The sequence below is a fragment of the Prionailurus viverrinus genome, chromosome B1 (genome assembly GCF_022837055.1).
Source record: "Prionailurus viverrinus isolate Anna chromosome B1, UM_Priviv_1.0, whole genome shotgun sequence".
Taxonomy (NCBI): Eukaryota; Metazoa; Chordata; class Mammalia; order Carnivora; family Felidae; genus Prionailurus; species Prionailurus viverrinus.
The window spans coordinates 136,645,441-136,668,276 of NC_062564.1; the positions used below are offsets into that span (position 1 = coordinate 136,645,441).

Consider the following 22,836-nt stretch of genomic DNA (forward strand, 5'->3'; position numbering starts at 1 on the left):
GTGATGCGCCACAACTGCCCCCCCCCACCACTCTCAAGATAGCTTCCCTGCTTTTATTTTCATTAATTAAGCTTCTGATTTCTATTTTATATACCTTAAAGAAACTCAAAATGAAACTCTGAAGATTTAACTAGGCTTTTTCGATTCCATTCTAATAACTAAAGAATGAAAGATGATTCCAAAATAATGATATTTTAGAGCTATGTTACTCAAATATTGGAAACCCATTCAGTTAGGAGCAAGCCCATCACTCATCTTTTCCCATCTCCATCCTCACCCACTGCTCTGTCCTTGCTGAACATCATCCCCTCTCACATAGCTCATCCCCCTGCCCTCTATCCTGCCTCTCAAATTCATTTCAACATAAAAATAATCTTTCTAAATTGCAAATCTGATTTTACCACTCTGCAGCCTGAGGCCACCGAGACAAAGCCAAACTACTTAGCATTGCTTTTACTGTTCTTCATGATGAGACCCTGCTCTTCCAGCCCCTCTTTGGTGACTCCCCAGTTTTCACAGTGCTATACTCTCTTGAATGCAGATGTTTGTTCTATGTACAAAGTACAAACTGCACACTTTCTCTCTTGCTCTCATCCCAGTTCCCATCTCCACATCTAGCTACTGTCCCCTCAGCCTGTGACCCCAGCTTCCAGGTTATTTCCTTTGAAAACGTCTTTGCTCACCTCCAGCTCCAGGTTAGCTGTTCTTCAACTGTGCTTCCACAGTTCCTCTAATTTTTACATATTAGTTTACATCAAAACTATTTGCTTGTCTTTATTTTCCAGTAGTCCACAGGCTTTGTGAGAAGAGGAAATACCATTCACTGGCCTCACTCTCAAATCCTAAGAGGTCAGCAAAGGAACTTGCCCAGTGGCTGGCTTTTATGAAACACTACATGAATATGTGTTGAATGAATTGAGTCTGTCAACTCATGCTAACATTTAAGATTAAAATAAGTTCTCATCTGTTCTTGCTAGTTGAGTAGTTTTGGCCAAGTTACCATGCTTGAGACCTCATTGCACTTATTTACATAAAATGAAGGCTTCGGACTATGCAGACCTACTATTTTCCAAATATTAAACGTTAATGAAAATATGTCTGAGAGGGGCGCCTGGGTGGCTCAGTGGGTTAAGCGGCCGACTTTGGCTCAGGTCATGATCTCGTGGTCTGTGAGTTCTAGCCCCACGTCGGGCTCTGTGCTGACAGCTCAGAGCCTGGAGCCTGCTTCCGATTCTGTGTCTCCCTCTCTCTGACCCTCCCCGTTCATGCTCTGTCTCTCCCTGTCTCAAAAATAAATAAACGTTAAGAAAAAAAGATTTTTTTTTAAAAAGAAAATATGTCTGAGAAATGATGGATAAAAGTCAAAGAAATAAGTTTATTATCTTGTAAATCCAATTCCTACGGTAAAAGTATACTTAGAAAATAAGAGCAAAACACTTTAAAAATATGGACTTATTTAACAGCCCTCACATTACCACAGAGGTAGGTACATAATCATTTCCATTTTCTAGGTGAAAAAATTTAGGATCCAAAAGGTTAAGTGCCCATGTTTACACAGTTCTAAGCAATATAGCTTGGATTTGAAACCACACAGGAGGGAAATTAAAAGGATAATTCTCCCCCAAGTTGATCCACAGATTCAGTGCAATCCCAATAAACATCTCAATAGGCATTTTTTTCTTTGTAGACATGTACAGGCTGATTCTAAGATTTGCATGAAAAGGCAAAAGACCTAGAAGAGCCTAAGCAGCATGGAAAAAGAACAAAGTTGAAAGACTTACTTTAAGAGTTATTATAAAGCTGTAATCAAGCTGTTGTACGGGCATAATAGAAAAAATGATCAATGGAACAGAATAAGGAGTCCAGAAATAAATCCACACATACAGTCAAATGATTTTCAACAAAGTTGAAAGGTAATTCAATATGATGCTAGAACAACTGTATATCCATATGTTAAAAAGGGAACAGAACTTTGCTTTATATCTCATATCACTTACAAAAATTAATTCAAAATAGATCACAGACATTTACATAAAACTATAAAACGTACATATCTTTGAGAACTTGGTTTAGGCAAAGATTTCTTAAATATAACAATGAAAGTGTGATTTATAATGGATAAAATTGACAAACAGAACTTCAACAAAATTAAAACTTTCTGCTTTTCAAAAGACACTACTAGGTGAGCAAGAAAACAAGCCATAGACTAGAAAAAGATATTTGCAAATCACATTATCTAGTAAAAGTCTTGCATCCAGAATATATAAATAATTCAAAATTTAATTTTAAAAAATCCACTCAAAATACATGGGCAAAATATCTGAATAGCCAATACACCAAAGGCAATACACAGATGGCAAATAAGCATGAAAAAAATGTTCAACATCATTAGTTATTAGGGAAATGCAAGTGAAAACCACATACAACACTACTATGCATCTATGAGCATGGCTAAATTTAAAAACAATACCAAACTGATGGAGAAAATGTGGAGAAACTGAAACTCTCATGCACTGCTGGCAAGAATGTAAAACGGTAAAACCACTTTGTAAAATAGTTTGACAGTTTCTTAAAAAGTTAAATATACATCCATCACATGATGCAGTCATTCCACTCCTAGGCATCTGCCCAAGAGGAATGAAAGTATATATCCACACAAAGACTGTACATCAGATGTTCACAGCAGCTTGATTTGTAATATTTCCAAACTGGAAATAACTCAAATGTCCAAGAGGGAAAAGAACAGGTTGGGCTATATCATATAAAGGAATAATATGGGTGACTATCAAAATAATTTACACTGAGTAAAAAAGCCAGATAAAAATGTACATACATATGTTTATATGCATACACATATGCATAGAATTCAATTTATACAAACATTTTAGAAAATACAAACTCATCTGAAGTGCTAGAAAGCAGCAAAGTAGTTACCTGGAGGTGAGGGGGGAATCACAAAAGGGCAGAAGTAAACTTTTGGTGGTGATGGATATGTTTATAATCTTGATTATAGTGATGAATTCACAGATACATGTGTATGTCAAAACTTACAAAATGTTGCAGTGTCAGTATGGTTTAGTGTATGTCATTTATAGATCATGATGACTCCTGAAGACCACAGGTGAACCAGTAGTCAGGGAAAGAGAACTGAGGTACTTCCCAATACTGGGGACTGAAAAGACAGGAACAAGAGAATGGGCTCCATCCAGTCTACTCAAGATCATGGTTCCAAAGTCTCTAAACTAATGAAGGTAAGTAAGCAGTTTAGAATTCAACAAAGGATAATGTATTAAATCACTCAAAGTTTCCAACCTTTTTATATCAGATCCCCTAAAAAGTGAGTCAGTCAGGGTCAGCTTCTCCACTATTGGTCCCTTGAGGTTCATGGTGATCCCTGTACTAGTTAGCATTAAAACTGCAACCAAGCAAAAGGACACAGAGCTCTCTGTGCATAAAAGGAGGAGACCTTTTAAAAATCTTGAAGCTGAACAGTTTTTACTTGAAATAACATTAGGTTATATTCCCGATTTCAGCATTTTCTCTCCGTTCCTCCATTTGTCCATAAACACATGGATTTCCTTTGCTTTCTCCCAGGACAAGAAGTGAACACTGGACAAAATTGCCTCTATCTGTGCTTGGGAGGGAGACTAAATCAACTTATTTCCTAGTGAGTCATCAGTATTGTGAACTAAGAGTGGGGTACCGGGGTCTTCAAGACCTCTGTGATGAAGATGAACAGTCAGAGGACTTTATATTCTACAAAAATCTGATTATCTCAGTGATCAGCTCTATGGTCCTATCCTGCACTTATTATGATCGATAAAGCCTCTTTGCCTTTTCTAATTTTGAATTGAAAAGGAAAAGACTGGTCCTCCAAATCTTTGCAGCCCTGTTCTAATCCCCTAGTGAAAGAAAAAGGTGATTGTATGCTCCAATGCACAGCCATACTATTCTGATCAGGTGTTACACTATTTAGTGCATCCCAATGCTGGGATCAGAAAAAACCCAATGTGCATCAGCAGCACATAAAATGCCTTAGTAAAAGGCAAATCTGATTATGTCAATCATCCATTTAAAATCTTCCAGGAACTTGCCACTGCTCAGATCCAACCGCCTCGTATTCTCCAGCCAGGGCTCTCGGCATGCCCACCATGCCACTTCATGCTCTGCAGAACTGAACTTCCTGCATGCCCAGAATGAACAGTTTTATTCTCAAGACATTTTGCTCTTGTAACGTGCTTCCCTCCTCTGAGCCTGGCTTTGCTGGCTAGTGTCTGTTTATCCCAAAGGTCTCAGCTTTGATATCACTTCTAGAAAACCTTTCTTCAGGGAGCCTATCAAAAGCCTAATAAGGGTGCCCAAGTATGTCCATGTCTTGAGGAACCTGTGAATATGTCACAATGCAAAGGTGAATTAAAGTAACAGAACTAAGTTCACTACTCAGCTGACCTTGAGATGGGGAGATTAGCCTGGATTATTCAGGTGAGTTTCATATAATCACAAGGTTCCTTAGAAGCAAGGGAGGAGAGTCAGAGATGTGATGACAGAAACAAGAGGTCTCAGTGATGCTGACTTTGAAGACAGAGGAAGAGACCATGAGCCAAGGCATGCAGGCAGCCTCTAGAAGCTAGAAAAGGCAGGGAAACAGATTTTCCCCTAGAGCCTCCAGAAGGAACACAGCCCTGCCAATGCCTCAATTTGGGCCTAGGGAGACCCACCTTGAACTTCTGATGTCCGAAACTGGAAGATAGACTTGTGGTGATTTGGCAGAGCAGCAACCAACAACTAAATTCATAGCCCCTCAGAGCAGTGGTGTAGCTCCTGCATGTCCCTCAGGCAGCCTAGCTCTGCCACAGTTTACAGGACGCAGTTAGGTTTCGGGTTCGCCCACCAGAGTCTTGTCCGCCACTGCCATGCCTGTAACCAGGAGCTCAGCGAGTGTGTCCTGAGTAAATGGTGACCAGTCATCTCTACCTCCAAATGGAGTCAAGCTGATTCTCCCAATCTGCAGTACCGTTACTCTATTTTTTGCCAGTCCTATAATGCTACCTACAATATTCAAATCTGATCTAGTTTCCAGGCCTGTTTTAAGTGTTTGCTAAATTTTTGGCTCATTCTGATTTTTCCCCAATGACACCCAACTCTATTATACATTAAAATTGTACTATATCTTATGGTTTCAGTTATATGAGTGTTAAATTCCAAATTAGGAATAAAGATCCCTGAAGATGAAATGCATGGGATAATACAAAATAACTTAGAAATCTGAGGAGTTTTATTCAAATGTGGAATATTACTGTCACCACAAATTTGCATTTTATCTGAGATCATATAGTAGTGCTGAGCTCTCCAAAGGGACATCACTCTTTCATGGCTAAGAAAAATAATGCTTACAGCTCTTCTTGCCTTTTGGAGGGAAAAACAAGTATATGCACTAAGAGTGATTAAACCTGTCCTTGGATATTTTCTACAATATGTGAACCTTGACTGGATCCTGGTTTGAGGGGGGAAGGAAGAGGGGAATCTTCAATAGACATTTTGGCACCAAAAGGGAAAATATGAATATGGATCCCTTTTAGTCAAGAAAGTTATTAATTTTTTTAGATATGATAATGGTATTGTGGTTACAAAGGAGAATGTCTTTAAGAGATGCATGATTTAGTATCAGGAGTGAAGGGCCATGAGGTCTGCAGTTTATTTTCAAATGGTTCATTAACAAAATATTTGCATATATGGCAAGATAAAGCAAATCTGTCAAAAATCTTAACAGTTGTTAAATCTAAGTGCTGACTATATGGATGATCATCATACTAGCCTTTTAACTTTTCTACATTATTAGACACTTTTATAATAAAAAGCTAGGAAAAAATTCAAAACTAAACAGTACACTGGGTATACAAATATCTTATAAACCTATCAAGAAAAGAAAATATTGAATACAAAATTCAAGGTATGATTAGCCATGTGCCTAAGGGGTTCCTTGTATCATGATACTTTCGTACCGATACTATATTTATTTATAACAATTTTATAAGTAGTACCACCACCTGTAGAATTCCAGGGGACACCATCTACATTAAGCCCTACATGAATGGTGTCCCAGAGTTGTTCAAAGACAACACAGAAACAGTTCATGTACAAACACAGTAAGTAGGTGAAAAGAAAATAAAAACCAAAACCCTGAAAGAGACAGGAGTCCAATTTTGTTTTCCAGATCTGGATTTCTGCATTTCAAGGTAAAATGTTAAGCCCCCGGTAGGCTTAATAAACATTTGCTGCCCCACAGCACCACACTGTCTTCAAATAACCTGCTTGGAATAGAAACTTGGCATTGAGCCCAATCTTAACTGCCACGGTTTGGTCCCACCTGGGCCAGACAGATGAAGAAGTCAGACTGGCTTCATCAGACCTACATAAAGCTCTTAAACAGCTGGCCATGGATCCTGGCAAATAAAGGGAATTGCAAGCATAGCCAGGAACAGAAAAGTATCGCTGGTTCCCTAACCACCACATTAGCAAAAAGGAACTTGAAATTTCTATAGCTAGGAGCTCCTCACATTGGACTGGACTCTTGTTTCTCCCTTTCGGTGCATTTCAATTTTATATTTAAAAGAAAGTTCACAACACTGATAGTTCTGAGTCTTAAGCAAACAAACATTCAACGACATGACATGAAAAACAACTTTGACCTCTCCCCGTGGATAAGAAAATTAGTAAATGCTTAGAAAAATAACTAAACTTGGCATGTGACCAACAACCAATGGATTGCTAATGAAATTAGTTCCTTTTCTGGAGTCACTCAAAATGTGATGTCATTCTCATTAAATAGGTTCTGAAACATTTCCCAACTAAATGAATCAAAGTATAAACAGCTACAAAATAAAAACAAATGATTTCTTCTCCTAATCAATCACAAAATAAGTGTGGAAACACTAAAAACTATTTTGTGTGAGTTAAATCCAGGTGCTGGAGTAAAATCACAGAATTATAGATTTTGAGCTAAAAGATTCTAACCAAATTCAGAAAGGCCATATTAGTTCAAAAATCACAGGGGCGCCTGGGTGGCGCAGTTGGTTAAGCGTCCGACTTCAGCCAGGTCACGATCTCGCGGTCCGGGAGTTCGAGCCCCGCGTCAGGCTCTGGGCTGATGGCTCGGAGCCTGGAGCCTGTTTCCGATTCTGTGTCTCCCTCTCTCTCTGCCCCTCCCCCGTTCATGCTCTACCTCTCTCTGTCCCAAAAATAAATAAACGTTGAAAAAAAATTTAAAAAAAAAAAAAAAAAAATCACAGAAAGTAGTAAGAGTAAAAAAGTTCCTAAGTAAATATTTTAATTAATTTTTAAATTTAGGGCCACATACCTAATTTCTCCTTTATGTTTTTTTAGACAGAAAATTTAGGGTAAATCCTAGGTCTTAACACTGTGTGACCTTGGGAAAGGAATTTAGCTTTGCTCAAGGCTATTTCCCTTGTCTACACAATTGTTAAGAGATTGAAATAGGCATTATGTACAAGTGAGTATTTTGCAAACTATGATTACTTTACTACCTTTATTCCATACGATTGAAGTCCACAGTCCAAGAAATCAGTATATTCTACAATTAGTTGTTGAGCAACAGACAAATCCTGGCCTCACCCCTTTTTCAAAGGTACAAAGAGCCACAAAAAAGGTGACATTTAGTCAGAACCCCAAACAGGCATCCAACAAGTATTTACTAAATGCACAGAAGGAAGCCAAGCCTCATAAAATACATCTGTATACAAATTCTTAAGTGACATACTTTCCTTATACTAAATCAAAACCTGTATTTTTTTAAAAAGACATTCCCAACCACAAAACAGTTAAAGAAAAACAAGCAGAAAAAACCTTTGTATTTAGCTGTGCTATCCATGAAGAAACAGAGGAAAGTCTGCTTTATAAAAATGCACATATATAAACATGAAGGATAATCATACTTCACATGTATACATCTTAATTTTTCTGTAGGAGATAATTTTCCAGAGTATTACTTTAAATTGTGCTACATTTCCCTAGGACATCTGTGCCAAACAAAATATTGTTTGCCTCAAAAAGTCCACTGCAGTACACATCCAAAGCCTGATATAGCTGAGGACATCCTATGGTCAAATTTCTCAAAATATTAAGAAAATAAACTGTTGAAAGTCAAGATCACAAACAATAAGGAAAAACTCATATGGGATGTCCCAAGAATAGAACACATCATTTAAAGGTATGAGAACAAACTACCCACCCTCACCTCCACATAGTTTACTACCTACACTAACATGACTTTAAAATGTGACTGTTGGGGCGCCTGGGTGGCTCAGTCGGTTGAGCAGCCGACTTCGGCCCAGGTCATGATCTCGCGGTCCGTGAGTTTGAGCCCCGCGTCAGGTTCTGTGCTGACAGCTCAGAGCCTGGAGCCTGTTTCGGATTCTGTGTCTCCCTCTCTCTGACCCTCTCCTGTTCATGCTCTCTCTCTCTCTGTCTCAAAAATAAATAAACGTTAAAAAATAAATAAAATAAAATAAAATAAAATAAAATAAAATAAAATAAAATAAAATAAAATAAAATAAAATAAAATAAAATAAAATAAAATAAAATAAAATATAATGTGACTGCCTACATTAGCAAAACTTTACTATTCCTGACACTTAATCTACAGTTCACTGTTCACCAAAAGACCTTCTGAAAGACACATTAACTCTTTAATGGGAAGCATCAACAAGTTTCTTCCTAAGATTCTTTAAACCCTTGCCTTAAAATCCTTGTGTGGCTACTGCCAACAACCCCAAACTGTTATTTGTGATCTTTACTCAGTCCCAAACAAGTCCTTGCATTGAAAGACCTGCATTAAGCCAAACTTCCGATTCTCACTAAAATCCAACCTTACCTTTCCCACTCCATGACTCTGTCAAAGCTCTGTTCAGGTGCTGTTCTCCCTCAACATGGGAACCCATAAACTCACCTTTGTCTTAGTCTTATTAATTCGTAGGTTGGTAATATTTGGGAAGCCTGCATTCAAAATATGTTGTTAAATAAAATGAATATGCTGCAAATGATAATAGAACCATGAACAATTATTTAGGTAGTAATACTGACTAATAATTGATCAACAACTGGGGAGTATCAATCTCAACAGTATTCTAGATGTCTAGATCTAAATACTAGTATTTATTAACAGCCTAGATTTAAATGAAAAAAAAAGAAAAAGAAAAAATGTTTATTACACCTACAGGTGATCCTAAGACAAACCCATCATGAAGTGTGGCAAAATGATGAATTTATAGAAACACAAGTTCCAAAACTAAAAATTAAAAAAAACAAAACAACAACTATAGTTGTTTATGAAAGAAACTACACACATCTGAAATAGGGAAGGACAGAAATTAACTGACCAGATCGTTTCACCCTCAACCTCACAAACCAAAATCTGTACCAAGGTAGCAGCCCTACCTTGTCCCCCAGCCCTCTATTCCACATGTGCCCCTCTTTACTAGCCATGACTTCCATGTGCACCCCTCTCTCTCACTTTGGTCTAGGAAATCAGCTCTTAGCTTGACTTCCAACTGCTCAATCCCTCTCAATCCATCCAGAGCTTCAATAATCTACTTTGGTCTTCAGTCCACTTCCTTGCCTACCCTAACGTGTGGTCAACCACTTCAATCTGGCCTCGATGATTTGCTCATTCCGTTGGCATTCCTGACCTGGCATTCCCAGGCTGAAATCACACTCAGTGCCTTTCTTATTCTCAGCTATTGAATGGGGGCTACTCCTAACACATATATAACTGTTGTGAGGTGCAAGTAAGGTAAGACGTTATAGGGGCCAAGAGCAGGCAGCCCCAAGATGAGCCACTCTGGCGGGAAGATTATTTTGAATTACAAGCAATCAAAACCCAGCAGATTCAGAAAAAGTTCTTTGCCTCCCCCCACTCCAACTGCCTAAAAAGAATTTAGATAGAAGGAAGCCCTGCTCCAGGTAGAGAGCTATCACCATAGATAGCTACATTATACTATGAACTAGGTATGATACGGAGGAGCCGAGCAAGGCCTGTTTGATCAAAGTCCTCCATGTCCTATTGTTTCTCAGAGGCCCAGCAAACATTTGTTTGCCAACATTTGCTTTTCTTCATCTTCCTGTGAACTGTATTTCTTCCCTCTGAAACTCCAGATCCCTACTCCCTTTCTCCTTATACACCCCCTTCTCCTTACATACCTCATGTTGCCTGTCTTTGGAATTTCCATGTCTGTCTTGCTTCCCTGGACATATAAAATTAAATTTTATTTTCTCCCATTAATCTTTTTTTTAAGATTTATTTATTTATTTATGAAAGGGTTAGCATGCAAGCAGTGGAGGGACAGAAAGAGAGAGGGAGAGAGAATCCCAAGAAGGCTCCATACTATCAGTGTATAGAGGAATGCAGGGCTCAACCCCACGAATCGTGAGATCATGACCTGAGCCATAGTCCGATGCGTCACCAACTGAGCCACCCAGGTGCTCCTCCCACTAATCTGTCTTGTGTCAATTTCATTCTTAGTCCAGCTAGAAGGACCCTGAAGGTCAGAGGAAAGTCTTCCTCCTCAATAATGTAAAAGTACTCTGTGAACTCTAAACCAGTCTACAAGTATCAACTATTATGACTATTACTACTACTGACTTAAGAACTATGCTAATTTGGTACAAATAACAAATTTGTGTTATTTTAGTTCAACTGAATCATCTTTTTATAGAACTTTTTTAATGTTTATTCATTTTTGAGAGAGAGAAAGAGAGAGTACAAGCAAGGCAGGGGCAGAGAGAGAGGGAGACACAGAATCCAAAGCTGGCTCCAGGCTCTGAGCTGTCAGCAGAGTTCCATGCAGGGCTCAAATTCACCAACCTCTTGACCTGGGCCGAAGTTGGACACTTAACTGACTGGATCACCCAGGTGCCCCTCAACTGAATCTTCACTGGTGATAATTCTATTGGTTGCCTCTTGGTCGTTTCATATCATACTCTCTAAAATAAACTCCCAACAGGTCCTAGTCAGCAAGGACTTCTAGTTCCAGCTCTGCTGCTTGCTCTAGGTTATTCTGGGCAATAACAACCACACTCTAGAGCAAGTTTATTATCTATATTATAAGTATATTATGTATATATAGATTGGGTTGAACTAAATTGTTTCTAAAATCCCTTGAAGCTATATGGTTCTCAGACCCTACTTTACTGAGAAAAGTGAAAGCATCAAACATTTTAATCTACTCTCTTCTGCTTTTCAAAATGTTTTTGCACCCACCCTCCATTCCTTCTTTCCTTTCCCTGGATACTCTAATCTGTATTCTTCACACCCATCTGTTTCCTTTTTTCTAAAGCCTGCCCATCCTCATCAGCATCTTGACTCTCATTTGACTTCTTTCATACAAATACCTATCTTCCCTCCTTTGAAAAAGGAGATTTTTTTAATTAAAATTTTTTTTATGTTTGTTTATTTTTGAGAGAGAGAGAGCACAAGCAGGGGAGGGGCAGAGAGAGGGGGACAGAGGGTCTGAAGCGGGCTCTGTGCTGACAGCAGACAGCCGGATGTGGGACTCAAACTCACAAACTGCAAGATCATGACCTTAGCTGAAGTCTGACACTAAACCGACTGAGTTATCCAGGTGCCCCTGAAAAAGGAGATTTTCATTTGAATGTCTTCTCTAACTGCTATCCTGTATGCCCCTTCAATGGCACTTTCTAACAATAACCACCAGTACTCTACCTCTCAACCTAAAACCTAAAACCTAGCTTCAACCTAAAAGCTAGCTTCTAGGACCTTCTGCTAAACTCTCTGTTCCATGCCTCCCCTTCATTCCTAAATACTATTGATGATATCCCTCCTTGAGCCCCCAGGACCTCATTATCTTGGTTCCCTTCCTATATATACAACTCTGCTCTATACATGGGCACCTCCCAAGGTTCTGTTTTCAGTTTTCTCCCCTCTTATATTCTAATCAAAAGTTGACATTTCCAGACCCGAACTTTTCATTTCAGTTTCCATCACTACCTTGAATCACCTCTATTTTATTTATTTATTTTTTTTTTTTTTTGTAATGTTTATTTATTTTTGCGACAGAGACAGAGCATGAGCAGGGGAGGGGCAGAGAGGGAAACACAGACTCCGAAGCAGGCTCCAGGCTCCAAGGTGTCAGCCCAGAGCCTGACGTGGGGCTCGAACTCACAAGCCGTGAGATCATAACCTGAGCTGAGGTCGGATGCTCAACCGACTGAGCCACCCAGGCGCCCCGAATCACCTCTATTTTAGAGAATGACGAACCTTGCACAACCCAATCCACTCATGCCAACTCCCAACCTGCAAAACTACTCCCAAAGTTTTGCTTCTTCCCCTAAAGCCTCTTAAGTTATGGATCAAAGTGTACCTGCCAGCAGGTTCTTCCTGTATTACTCTTAACTCTGATCACCCTAGTCTAGGTCCCACAATCATTATCTAAAATATACTTTCTCTCTCAACCCTTATTTCCCTGCCCCTACCAGATCTACTACAAGCCCTGTCATTTCACATCTATCACATTTGCAATACACGCCTATCTGGCTTCTTTGCAACAGGTATCTCCTGTTTCTAATGCTTTTTCCAGGCTGCTGCTGCAGTGATTAGCTAATGCCTCTGCAAAAACCCTGCAGTTACTTCCCAGAGTCCATAAAATAAAGCCTAACCTCCTTCACAAGACTTTCAAGCTCCCAGCTGCACCTCCCAAACATACACAGTTTATGTTCCAGGATCATCAACTATTTCCAGTTCTCAGTGCCTGCAACGCTGACTCAAGAAAAAGTTTCCTCATGCCCTCTGCCCAGAATGCCCTGCCCCAATGCTTGCACACCTGGTGCGTCCCCAGGCATCTTTTCATTCCAGGCTCAACCCTCATCTCCTCTTTAAAGCTCTTCCAGTTGTCCCATGGAGAGTGCAACTATGCCCTCTGTGCTCGCAATTAGCCTTGTTCAGATTTATAATAAATCTAACTCATGTGTCTGCTGGGAGGTTCCTTGAGGGGGCGGTCTTGTCATCTTTTAAGTATTACTCCAGTATTTTAACAACTGGAAACACTCCCCTGCAGGTAAGACACACTTTTTCACTTGCTAACTCTCTGGAGCACAGATCCTTCTCCCAGCATGTCTCCAGGTCCTGAACAATGAGAAAGTCATGTTAACAACACCATTACAAATGGCTTAGGGGTGTACTGTAACAGCAGAATATAATAATACTTCATTACTTCCCCAAGAGTTCAGCCTTTACTTCAACTTGAACAGAGAAAAGACTTATAACAGTTTAAATAGACCAAATATTAACCCGCCTCTGATGTGCAAGCTGTTTTTAAAACAGCCCTTGACCTGGAAAGACAGGTGCATTCAAGCATACACCCTGATAATAAAGAACAGATAGAGGATAGAGTTCAATGTCTTAGGGCTTGCCCAGTCAAGAGTTCCTTGTGATAAACTCTAAAAGTGCAGCAGTATTTTAGACAGTTTGAAAATGCTCATCCTTGCCTAAGGAATCTTGACAGAATGGGTTGCATATGGCAACATCTACTCTCAAAAAACAAAATCCAGCTGGGTACATATTAATGAAAACCAATAGTGCAGTGTTTATAAATAAATAAGTGAGTATGCCGTAAGGTAACCCAGTCATAGATAGAGACAACAGTTCTAATGATCAAATCAAACCACAGTAGTTTCCATTTTAAATACATTAGGGTGTTAAGAAACTAAATTAATTTGAAAGTTATTTTATGCATGGCTTCCTGAACATGTTTTCTTTTATTAAAAGCTTGTTAGCTTATGCTGGTTAAGGAAGTCAACATGGCGAAGCTGGTATTTCCTTGATTCTAAACTATACCAGTGCTAAAACAAAACAAATCCCAACCTAATTAATTCTATTTTTGGTCTAGTTTCCAAGGCAGTTTTCACAGACTATTCTCAGCCCACTGTTTCTAGCTTTTTAACACCAACCTTCAGTAACTGAAAACTGTTATATTTTGTGTAATTCCTTGACACATACGTTCTATCACAGGCTCTCTACCTGCTATCAAAGGTAGAAATTAAAAAGATCTGTCATCCCACTGATTCTAAGGTTTAATTCCTAAAATCACTGTTAAAGTTATTATTTCATGATATCCTGTGATGTTCCTACCAGGGCCTTGTAACTTGGGTTACATCAAGTTCACCAACATCAAGTTGCAGGTGGAACACTCCACAAATCAGAACTGCCCAGTGGGTCTCAGCAACAGGACAAACCAGAAGAAAGGGTATCAGGAAACACTTCTACTTCCAAAAGGCCACTGATTTGACCTTGGGCAATCCATTTATTTCACTTCTGTAATTCAAACTGCGATGCTTGCTTCTAAAAAAGAATGCCTCTAGGAATAGTTCAAGAGCTTTGAGCTTCTAAAATACAATGGAATTGTCTAAACAGATTTTGGGAAGCAATCTATTCTCTGGCCCAATTTCCTAAACCACCTAGTCTAAAAGGTCATAAAAGTGCTTTGTTTTCCCAAAATTCCTACTTGGACCACTGTATTAAGGACTACGCTGAGCTTTGACTCTTTTGCTACCTTTAAATAGAATGCGAGTTAAAAGTCCTCATGAATTACCATATCAGGTCAAATGAAATCCACTAGAAGAGCTGCACTGTCTTGGGACTCTAAAGAAGCTGGAGGATTACAACCGTGTCACGAGTATGATACACACCCCCCCAACATCCCCCCCCCCCCCCCAATCTATCATGCAGAGAAAGGGCACAGGAAACGAAACAGTGCTAATGGAGGAGCTCAACAGGCCAAGCCTCCAGCGCCAGGATCCAATGACATGTTAGAGACGAAGGTGTACGTCTTAACTTTAGTCCTTCCTAAGTTTGTTCCCCTATCGAGAAGAGGTGTTAGGTGGCAGCTACTAGAAATCTGCACCTCCTAAGGTGGCAGGTTCCAGCTAACTCCAGCGTCGGCTTCAGACGCCACGAAGGGGAACTGGCACGGGAAGAAACTAAATTATAGTCAAGTCGAATCATCCAGCTATCCTGGGCAGCGGTCGTGGCCATCCTGGGAAACGCACCGGCTCTGGCGTCCGGGTTCCCGACCCCACTGGAGGAAGGAGAAAATACTGCCAGGCCGGAGGAAGGCGCAGCGGGCAGCCTGCAGCTTCCCCACACATTCCTCGGGCCCCACCCTTGCTCCCAGGTGTCCCGGCCCAAACCAGGACCCAACCCGCGCGCAGGTGTGCGCCTCTCGCGGCTCCACTTACTTTGTCACTGGTGCTCTCGGTTTCGTGGTCGCCGCCAGCCGCCTCTCCCTCGCGGGGTGGCGGCGCCACCGCTCCCCCGGGCCCAGGGCAGCCTCCCCGGTGCCTCAGCTCCAACATCTCCCGCTCCCGCGCGGCCGTGGCGGCCTCCTCCAGCGCCCCGAAACCCGAAACGCGCGCGGCGTCTCACTGACGGGCTGCTCGGCTACCCCGCAGCCGCGCACTCGACGTCCGGCAGAGCCGCGGCCACTAACACGCCCCCACCATGGAGGCACCGCCGCCGCGTCGGGTCACCCCCAAAACGGCATCAACGAGCGAGCGCTCGAGGCCGCCTCCAGCGAGCGCGGCGCCGGCGGAGAGACGAGCGCCGGGGGCCGGGGTCGGGCTCGGGGCACCGGGCCCGAGCGGAGGAGGCGGGGACGCGGCGGAGCACGGCAGCCGGTTGCCAGGTGCGCGTCTCCACGCAGAGGCCCAGGTGGGAGGAGAAGAAGGGGCGGGGAGGGAAGGAGGAAGCGTGACCCGCTTTAGCACTCCATCGGACGCCAGCCGCCTCAGCCCGGGCGCTCCCTGCCCCGCCCCCGGACTCAGGAGGCTGCTGGTCCCGGCCCCCCTACACCTTTTCTCCGGGTTCCTGCCTCCCGCAGCCAGGTCACGCGCCGCAGGCCCCGCCCCGCCCCGCCCCTCTGCGCTGCACTGCGGTTCCCACAGCCCCGCCTCCGTGGCGGAGAGGTGACGTCACGGCCTCCTCCCCCCCCCGCCCCCCCGCCACGGCTCCACCCTGGTCTCTGCACGCACACAGGTGGAGGCCACGAGAAAAGGTGGGAGCCCTGCGGACTGGAGAAAAGGGGAGGGGCGGGGAGGTGGAGGAGAGACGAGCACACTGATTAGAAAGAGGGAGGAGTTGAGACCTTGGAGACCTCGTCTTCGAGCAACCGGGAGGGCTGGAAGAACAACTCGAAGACGCCTGGTAAATATTGACAGCACTATGCACTACCGCCTTCCAATGACCAGGGTCCCATCAGCCCCGCACACCACGGCGTGTCGGAGCCCCAGAGGCGTCCAGAAGCGGAAACTTGTCTGGCAGGATGGACTCGTTGACTTCGCGGCATTCTAGCCTGGTGTCATCACCTTGAAAATAGATGCTGAGAGATGCATTTACGCCGCTGGGCGTCCCAGGATGGACTGGCCCGTTTCAATCACAAACCCAAGCCCTGTCTCCGAGGACCTCGAATATTGGATCTAACAAAATTCCCTGCCTAGGGTCTGAAGAGAGAACCCAGACCCTAAAACGCCGCGGGGCGCAGTTACCAGCCAGCTAATCTGTAAGCAGTCCTGGACCTTGGGCTGCTAAAGTTGGAACAGGAAGGGCACAAGATCCGCATTAATTCCGTTCCAAATCCTGTTAGAAGGTGATTAGTTTTCTTGACATGTATCCACCACCTGGTTGTTACTGACAGGCTGACAAATGGCCGGGGGGGGGGGGGGGGGGGGGGGGGGAGACAGGCCATCACACAAACGGAACAACGTTCAAGAAAACATCCTTAAAGGAAATAAATAATATAAATTTCTCAAGGTCGTTACTGACATGTTGAAAATAAGTAGCTGTTGTTCTGAAAATTTAATAAGAAGCAAAACCAAAAAGTCAAAGTAGAATGCATTAAAAACCAGAGCACAAGGACATCATTTTGTTTCACCAAACAAATCTCGAAAGCTCTGAGTTCAGATTGGGTCATCATATTTTCAAAAGGATATAGAGAAATCAGACTTATGAGAGGGGAAACAAAAATAATAAAATATATGAAAAAAGTCCTTTGAGTGATAGACGTGGTGTGGTTTTCTTCAAGGAACAGAGCTATGGGGTGACTAGGTTAATCAACTGTCCTCCATTTCTCTGGAGGACCAGAAATGAAGGACTACGTGCTTGTCAAGAACATAGGGTTGAAGAGGCTGCTGAAGACAGCAGTGAAGTTTCCATCTTTGGCTCCTTCACCCTACCCAGCAAAAAGGGGCATTAGAAATGCTTCATTGGTCCATTCTAGCTTTCATGGAAGTTAAGAAGCCTGAGTTGTGGTCTCGCTGATGTCATTGGCTTGAGTTAGTCATGAAGGCTCAATGCCCCCAGCTATAAAATGGATACTAAGGAAGATGGCCTCTACGGTCCCTTCCAGCGCACACATGATTCTGCAACTAACGTCTCACGTTTCCAGAATCCAGTCCTTCCTTTCCCCCATGACTCAATAAAGGGGGACCTAGCATAGCAAGGTACCTGAAATGTTTCCTCTAACCCCTTTCCCTAGTCAACCCAATAAGAGGTCCTTTGACCTCCTTCTCCTTTTGCTTTAGGAGGAAAAAAGAGTGAGAGATGCAGCAGGAGGAAACAACAGAGGAAAAAAGTACAGGACAGGAGGAATGGTATTCCCTCACCTAGGAAAAGTGGAAACAATGTACAGACGGCCAAAACAGACTTGTTTACCACTTTACCTCACCCTTCGTTAAGCCCTGCCTACTGCCTGGATTTCAGCTAAGATAGTCATTTCTTTCACTTCTTTGTTATAGTTATTGCCTCTCATCAAGTGATCACACTGAGTCCAGGCAACAAGAACCACAGTTTATTCATCTTCACAGGCCACGCCATTGCCACAGTGCTGGCCCACACCGCCATATAGTTAATACATTTGTTGAAGAAGTGAATGAAAAAACGAATGAGTGGCAGCGGTATAGCATAACCAGGGAAAGGTATATGGTATTTGGGGTTTTGTAAAAAGGTCTATTTTAGAATTAGATAGGTACTCATTTGTCATTTTTCACTTTATATGGAAAGAGAAAGATTGATTTTTTTTATTTTTTTATTTTTTTTAATTTTTTAAACGTTTATTTATTTTTGAGACAGAGCATGAACAGGGGAGGAACAGAGAGAGAGGGAGACACAGAATCCGAAATAGGCTCCAGGCTCTGAGCTGTCAGCACAGAGCCCGACGCGGGGCTCGAACCCACGGACTGTGAGATCATGACCTGAACCGAAGTCGGACGCTTAACCGACCAAGCCACCCAGGCACCCCGAGAAAGATTGATTTTTAATATATATTAAGAGATTCCAGTAATGGCTTGCACATTTTTTATAAGATATATTATGATATAGTCAACCATGGCCTTACTGAGCTCTATGTTCTCAGGCTTTCTTGGTGTCTTTTTTTTTTTTCTTTTTTGACACAATGTTACATTAGTTTCAGGGGTGCTTTTTCATTTTTATCTTCCATTTTTCATTTGAGGAGCTTACGTTCTTGAAGTTTATTACATTTATGTTCAGTGACACAAAATCTGGCAGGTAATGGTTTCTAAGTCTTCACCTGTTATTATGAGAGTTTAATCTGCTAAAGGGCATCATGTAGACCCCAAGCACATGCAGGGACTAATCACACAGGAGACATTTTGCCAATACTTCTCAGTTGGCTTATAGATTTTCTACGTTAGAGATATTGGAATGATTTATAACCCTTAGCAGGGGATTTGCTAGAGGGGAAAGAGAGAGAGTACTAACATTATTATTTATATGGTTTTGATTTTAGTTTTATGTTACCCAAAGATGGACAGACCTTGCCTGAAGTGGTAAGTGGATGAGATGGAGAGACCTGTTATCACTGTCTTCCCTGGGAATCCTCAGAATGTTCCCAGACTGATAAACATACCTCTTGTGTGGGAATTTGAGCTGCTTTCCACATTAGAGCCTCAAAGGCACCTGACTGGAATGTCCCCAACTTGCCAGGGGACCAGGAAATCTTCCTCTGCCACACTCGTGTTATAGCTTTCCTCACTTGACCTGTCTTTCTCTGTTGCCCTCTGCCAGTCCGTAAGTTGCAGGTAGGAATTTCCAACATAGGCCTACTAGAGAAACATTTGTGGGAAATCCCTGAAGGATAATTTATGTTTGCAATCTTATTTTTAAGGAAACAACACAGGAAAACAACGGTGTACCATCAGGTATGATAGTGACTGAGTATCAGAGGGGCAAGCGCAGTAGTGCAGTTAGACACACAGGTTTAACATAGGGGCGGCCATGCCTTCCAGTCATAACCCTACCACCTTCTAGCTGTAACGCTCCTTCGCGGAACACCACATGCAGCTGAAGCCATATGCTAACTGACATGACCATTCAAAGTTTACGTAGTAGCTCTTCATGTAACACTTCACAAAGCACCTTTGCATACATTATTTATTCTACTCAACAACCCATAATTTCGGTAGGACAAATATCATTATTCCTATTTTTCAAGTTAAAAAAAATCCAAGGTTCAGTATGTAAACTGCCCAGGTTTGGGATTGAAGCCTAGGTTTTTTGTACTTCAAATTCTTCCAGGTCCACTGTGTATTACAAATAGGTAGTAGCAGAAATAAATAACTTCTAAGAGGGGGCAACTTCTAACAACTGAGCACAGAATTCTGGAGCCAACCTGAGTTCAGATTCTAGCTGTGCCACCTACTGGCCTGTGCCAGTAGTCAAGTAACTTAACCCCCTGTGCCCCAGTGTCCTCATGTATACAATGAGAGTATGGGTAACCATATTTCCCTCCTGGAAGTCTTATGAAGATGAAATTGGTTAATACATATAAAATACTTATAACCTTATCTGGTCATATTGAAGGACTATGCAAGTATTATCTGTGATTACCATTTATATTAATAAAAGCTGTATTTGTCAAGAACAATGTTCAACTTCTAAATTCACTGAAGCCGCAACACCCCGGAATACCTTGAAGCAAAAAGGACATGCTGACATTACTTTGCCCAGGTGGGTAGAGATTAAAAAATGGGGTAGGGCAACTTTGCAAATAGGTACAAAGAAATCATCAGCTTGTCAGATTAATAAATCTTTGCTTTATCCTCCAGTGGTAGTGAGATGAACGAAATTGGCAGTCCCTATTGTTAACTGGAATCCACTACTACCGTGTAGCCTTTATATGATATGGTGACTGCAGAGTTCCTTCTCTAGTTTCTGTACGGAGTCAGAGTAACTCTCAGCAAATTATATTTTGGTACTTTAATTCTTCTGGAAAATAGGTAGTATATTCCCTCTCTAGCCTTATAAGTTATGTTCTAAAAGAGTAGGCTGGGGCGCCTGGGTGGCGCAGTCGGTTAAGCGTCTGACTTCAGCCAGGTCATGATCTCGCGGTCCGTGAGTTCGAGCCCCACATCAGGCTCTGGGCTGATGGCTCAGAGCCTGGAGCCTGTTTCCAATTCTGTGTCTCCCTCTCTCTCTGCCCCTCCCCTGTTCGTGCTCTGTCTCTCTCTGTCGCAAAAATAAATAAACGTTGAAAAAAAAATTAAAAAAAAAAAGAATAGGTATACATGTGCTTTCAATATCTCATGGTTCAACGATTTTGTTACTGTTGAATCTGGCTGGATTTGCATCTTTTTGGAGGTGGTCATTTAGAGAAGTGGGGGAGATTGGTTAACTGCCCTTCAAGAGGCTGAATCACTGATTTGTTTCAAATTATATCAATTATCTCTGTCAACAAATTGCTGAGATCCAGAGGTATCCGTCAAGGTTCTTAGATGCAAGTCTGGCGGACTTAGGCAGACAAGGAATTTACTAAATGGTTAAGAAGCTCACAGAACTCTTGGGAAAGCTAAAGAACCCACGCAGAAAACTGCTAGAAACAAAAGATGCTAAGCAGCGGCCAGGACTGGAGTCCAAGCCATACCCACAACCAGCCAACGGAGGCCCCTGCGGCTAGACCCATTGGGACAGACCACCACGGCTTGCACCTTCTCTGTGGGGCACCGGCCACTAGGTGCCACAGTTGCCACCACTGGCTCTTTCTCACTTAGGTTTTTCTTCACAAACTCTTATTTACTTACACTTTAACAATAGGCAGCATTTCCTAATAAGATGCAATAATAATGAACACATAAAGAAGCCAAGAGACAAACAAACGAACAGACTTTTAAAGCAGTAGTTGCCAGAGGGGAGGTAGATGGGGGTCTGTGTGAAATAGGTGAAGGGGATTAAGAGGTACAAACCTCCAGAGACGGAAAGTACAGCATAAGGAATATAGTCACAGGTGGTAACTACTCTTATTGTGATGAGCACTGAGTAATGTATAGAATTGTTGAATTATTATGTTATACACCTGAAACTAATATAATACTGTGTATTAATTATATTTCAATAGAAAAAAGGAAAAAAATAAAAAATAATTTGAAAAGATGTAGTAATAGCCATAAGATATATCTGTAAAAAACTCTTGGGGCGCCTGGGTGGCACAGTCGGTTAAGCGTCCGAATTAAGCCAGGTCACGATCTCGCGGTCGGTGAGTTTGAGCCCCGCGTCGGGCTCTGGGCTGATGGCTCAGAGCCTGGAGACTGTTTCCGATTCTGTGTCTCCCTCTCTCTCTGCCCCTCCCCCGTTCATGCTCTGTCTCTCTCTGTCCCAAAAATAAATAAACGTTGAAAAAAAAAATTTTTTTTAAACTCTTTACTGATCAGAAATAAAAGATACAGTTCATGTCTGTTGGAAAACATAACAAAAACTGTATTTCATCTAAGGCTCCCTTTTGAAAAATTATTTTAATGTCTATTTATTTATTTTGAGAGAGAGAGAGAGAGCACAAGCAAGTTTGGGAGGGGCAGAGAGAGGGACAGAGAGAATCCCAAGCAGCATGGAGCCCAACATGGGTCTCCATCCCACAAACTGTAAGATCATGACCTGAGCCAAAACCAAGAGTTGAACGCTTAACCACTGAGCCATCCAGGTGCCCCTAAGACTCCCTTTTTATTTACCTTTCAACCTCTCTGAAATCATAGTATGTCTTACAGTTGCTGTGATAAGAAAACACTGTGTCATATTTAATTGGCCATTTTATTTTTCTTCGCAGTACATGAAATAATAGTGCATTTTTTAAATGATGGTTTAAGTGAGTCAATGAAGTATAGCACTTTAGAGATTGACTATTGTTGGTTAAGATCACATATCTTGGATTTTTGCAGATGGTTCCAATTACATGCATTTATTTTCTTTTCAGTAAAGGGTATTTATTCAATATATAACTATGTATTATTAAGGTTTCAAAAATTTGAAAAACTTTTCCACATTTATATATTCTCATAGCAAAAACCAACAAACAAATCAAACAAACAAAAAACAAAAATACCTTTTGCTACATTAATTTTTTGGAGAAAGCAGGATCCAGGCTCTGAACTGTCAGGACACAGCCTGACAGGGGGCTCAAACTCACGAGCCGAGTTGTGAGATCACGATCTGAGCCAAAGTCAGGTGCTTAACCTACTGAACTACTCAGGTGCCCTGAGGCCTAATTTTTTATTTGGAAAATATCTTCAGCAAGCATGTTTAACAATTTATTTCATAAGTGAATCTATTATAATCCTGCATATGACAAAAGACCTTTAGTGTTAGATGTATCTCTGGTAATACCTATTGTCTGTTGCCCCTCTTATAGTCCGATTTACTTAAAAATATTCTTATCATATTTTAAGAGATTTGATATGCTCCCAATTAATATTAATATCCCAAATTATTGCAGAGATTAAATTAATCCCCTCTGTCCCCTTAACAAT

General features: G+C 41.7%; 1 protein-coding gene across 1 annotated transcript in view; it reads right to left on the minus strand.

Annotated features, from left to right (window-relative positions):
- Positions 1-15,907, minus strand: part of CDS1 (CDP-diacylglycerol synthase 1) — a 72,089-nt gene extending 56,182 nt beyond the window's left edge. Inside the window, exon 1 of the mRNA XM_047856831.1 lies at positions 15,268-15,907. Within this exon, the coding sequence (XP_047712787.1) occupies positions 15,268-15,384 (117 nt within the window). The 5' untranslated portion in view covers positions 15,385-15,907. The remainder of the gene's footprint in view (positions 1-15,267) is intronic.
- Between the last annotated feature and the right edge of the window lie 6,929 nt (positions 15,908-22,836).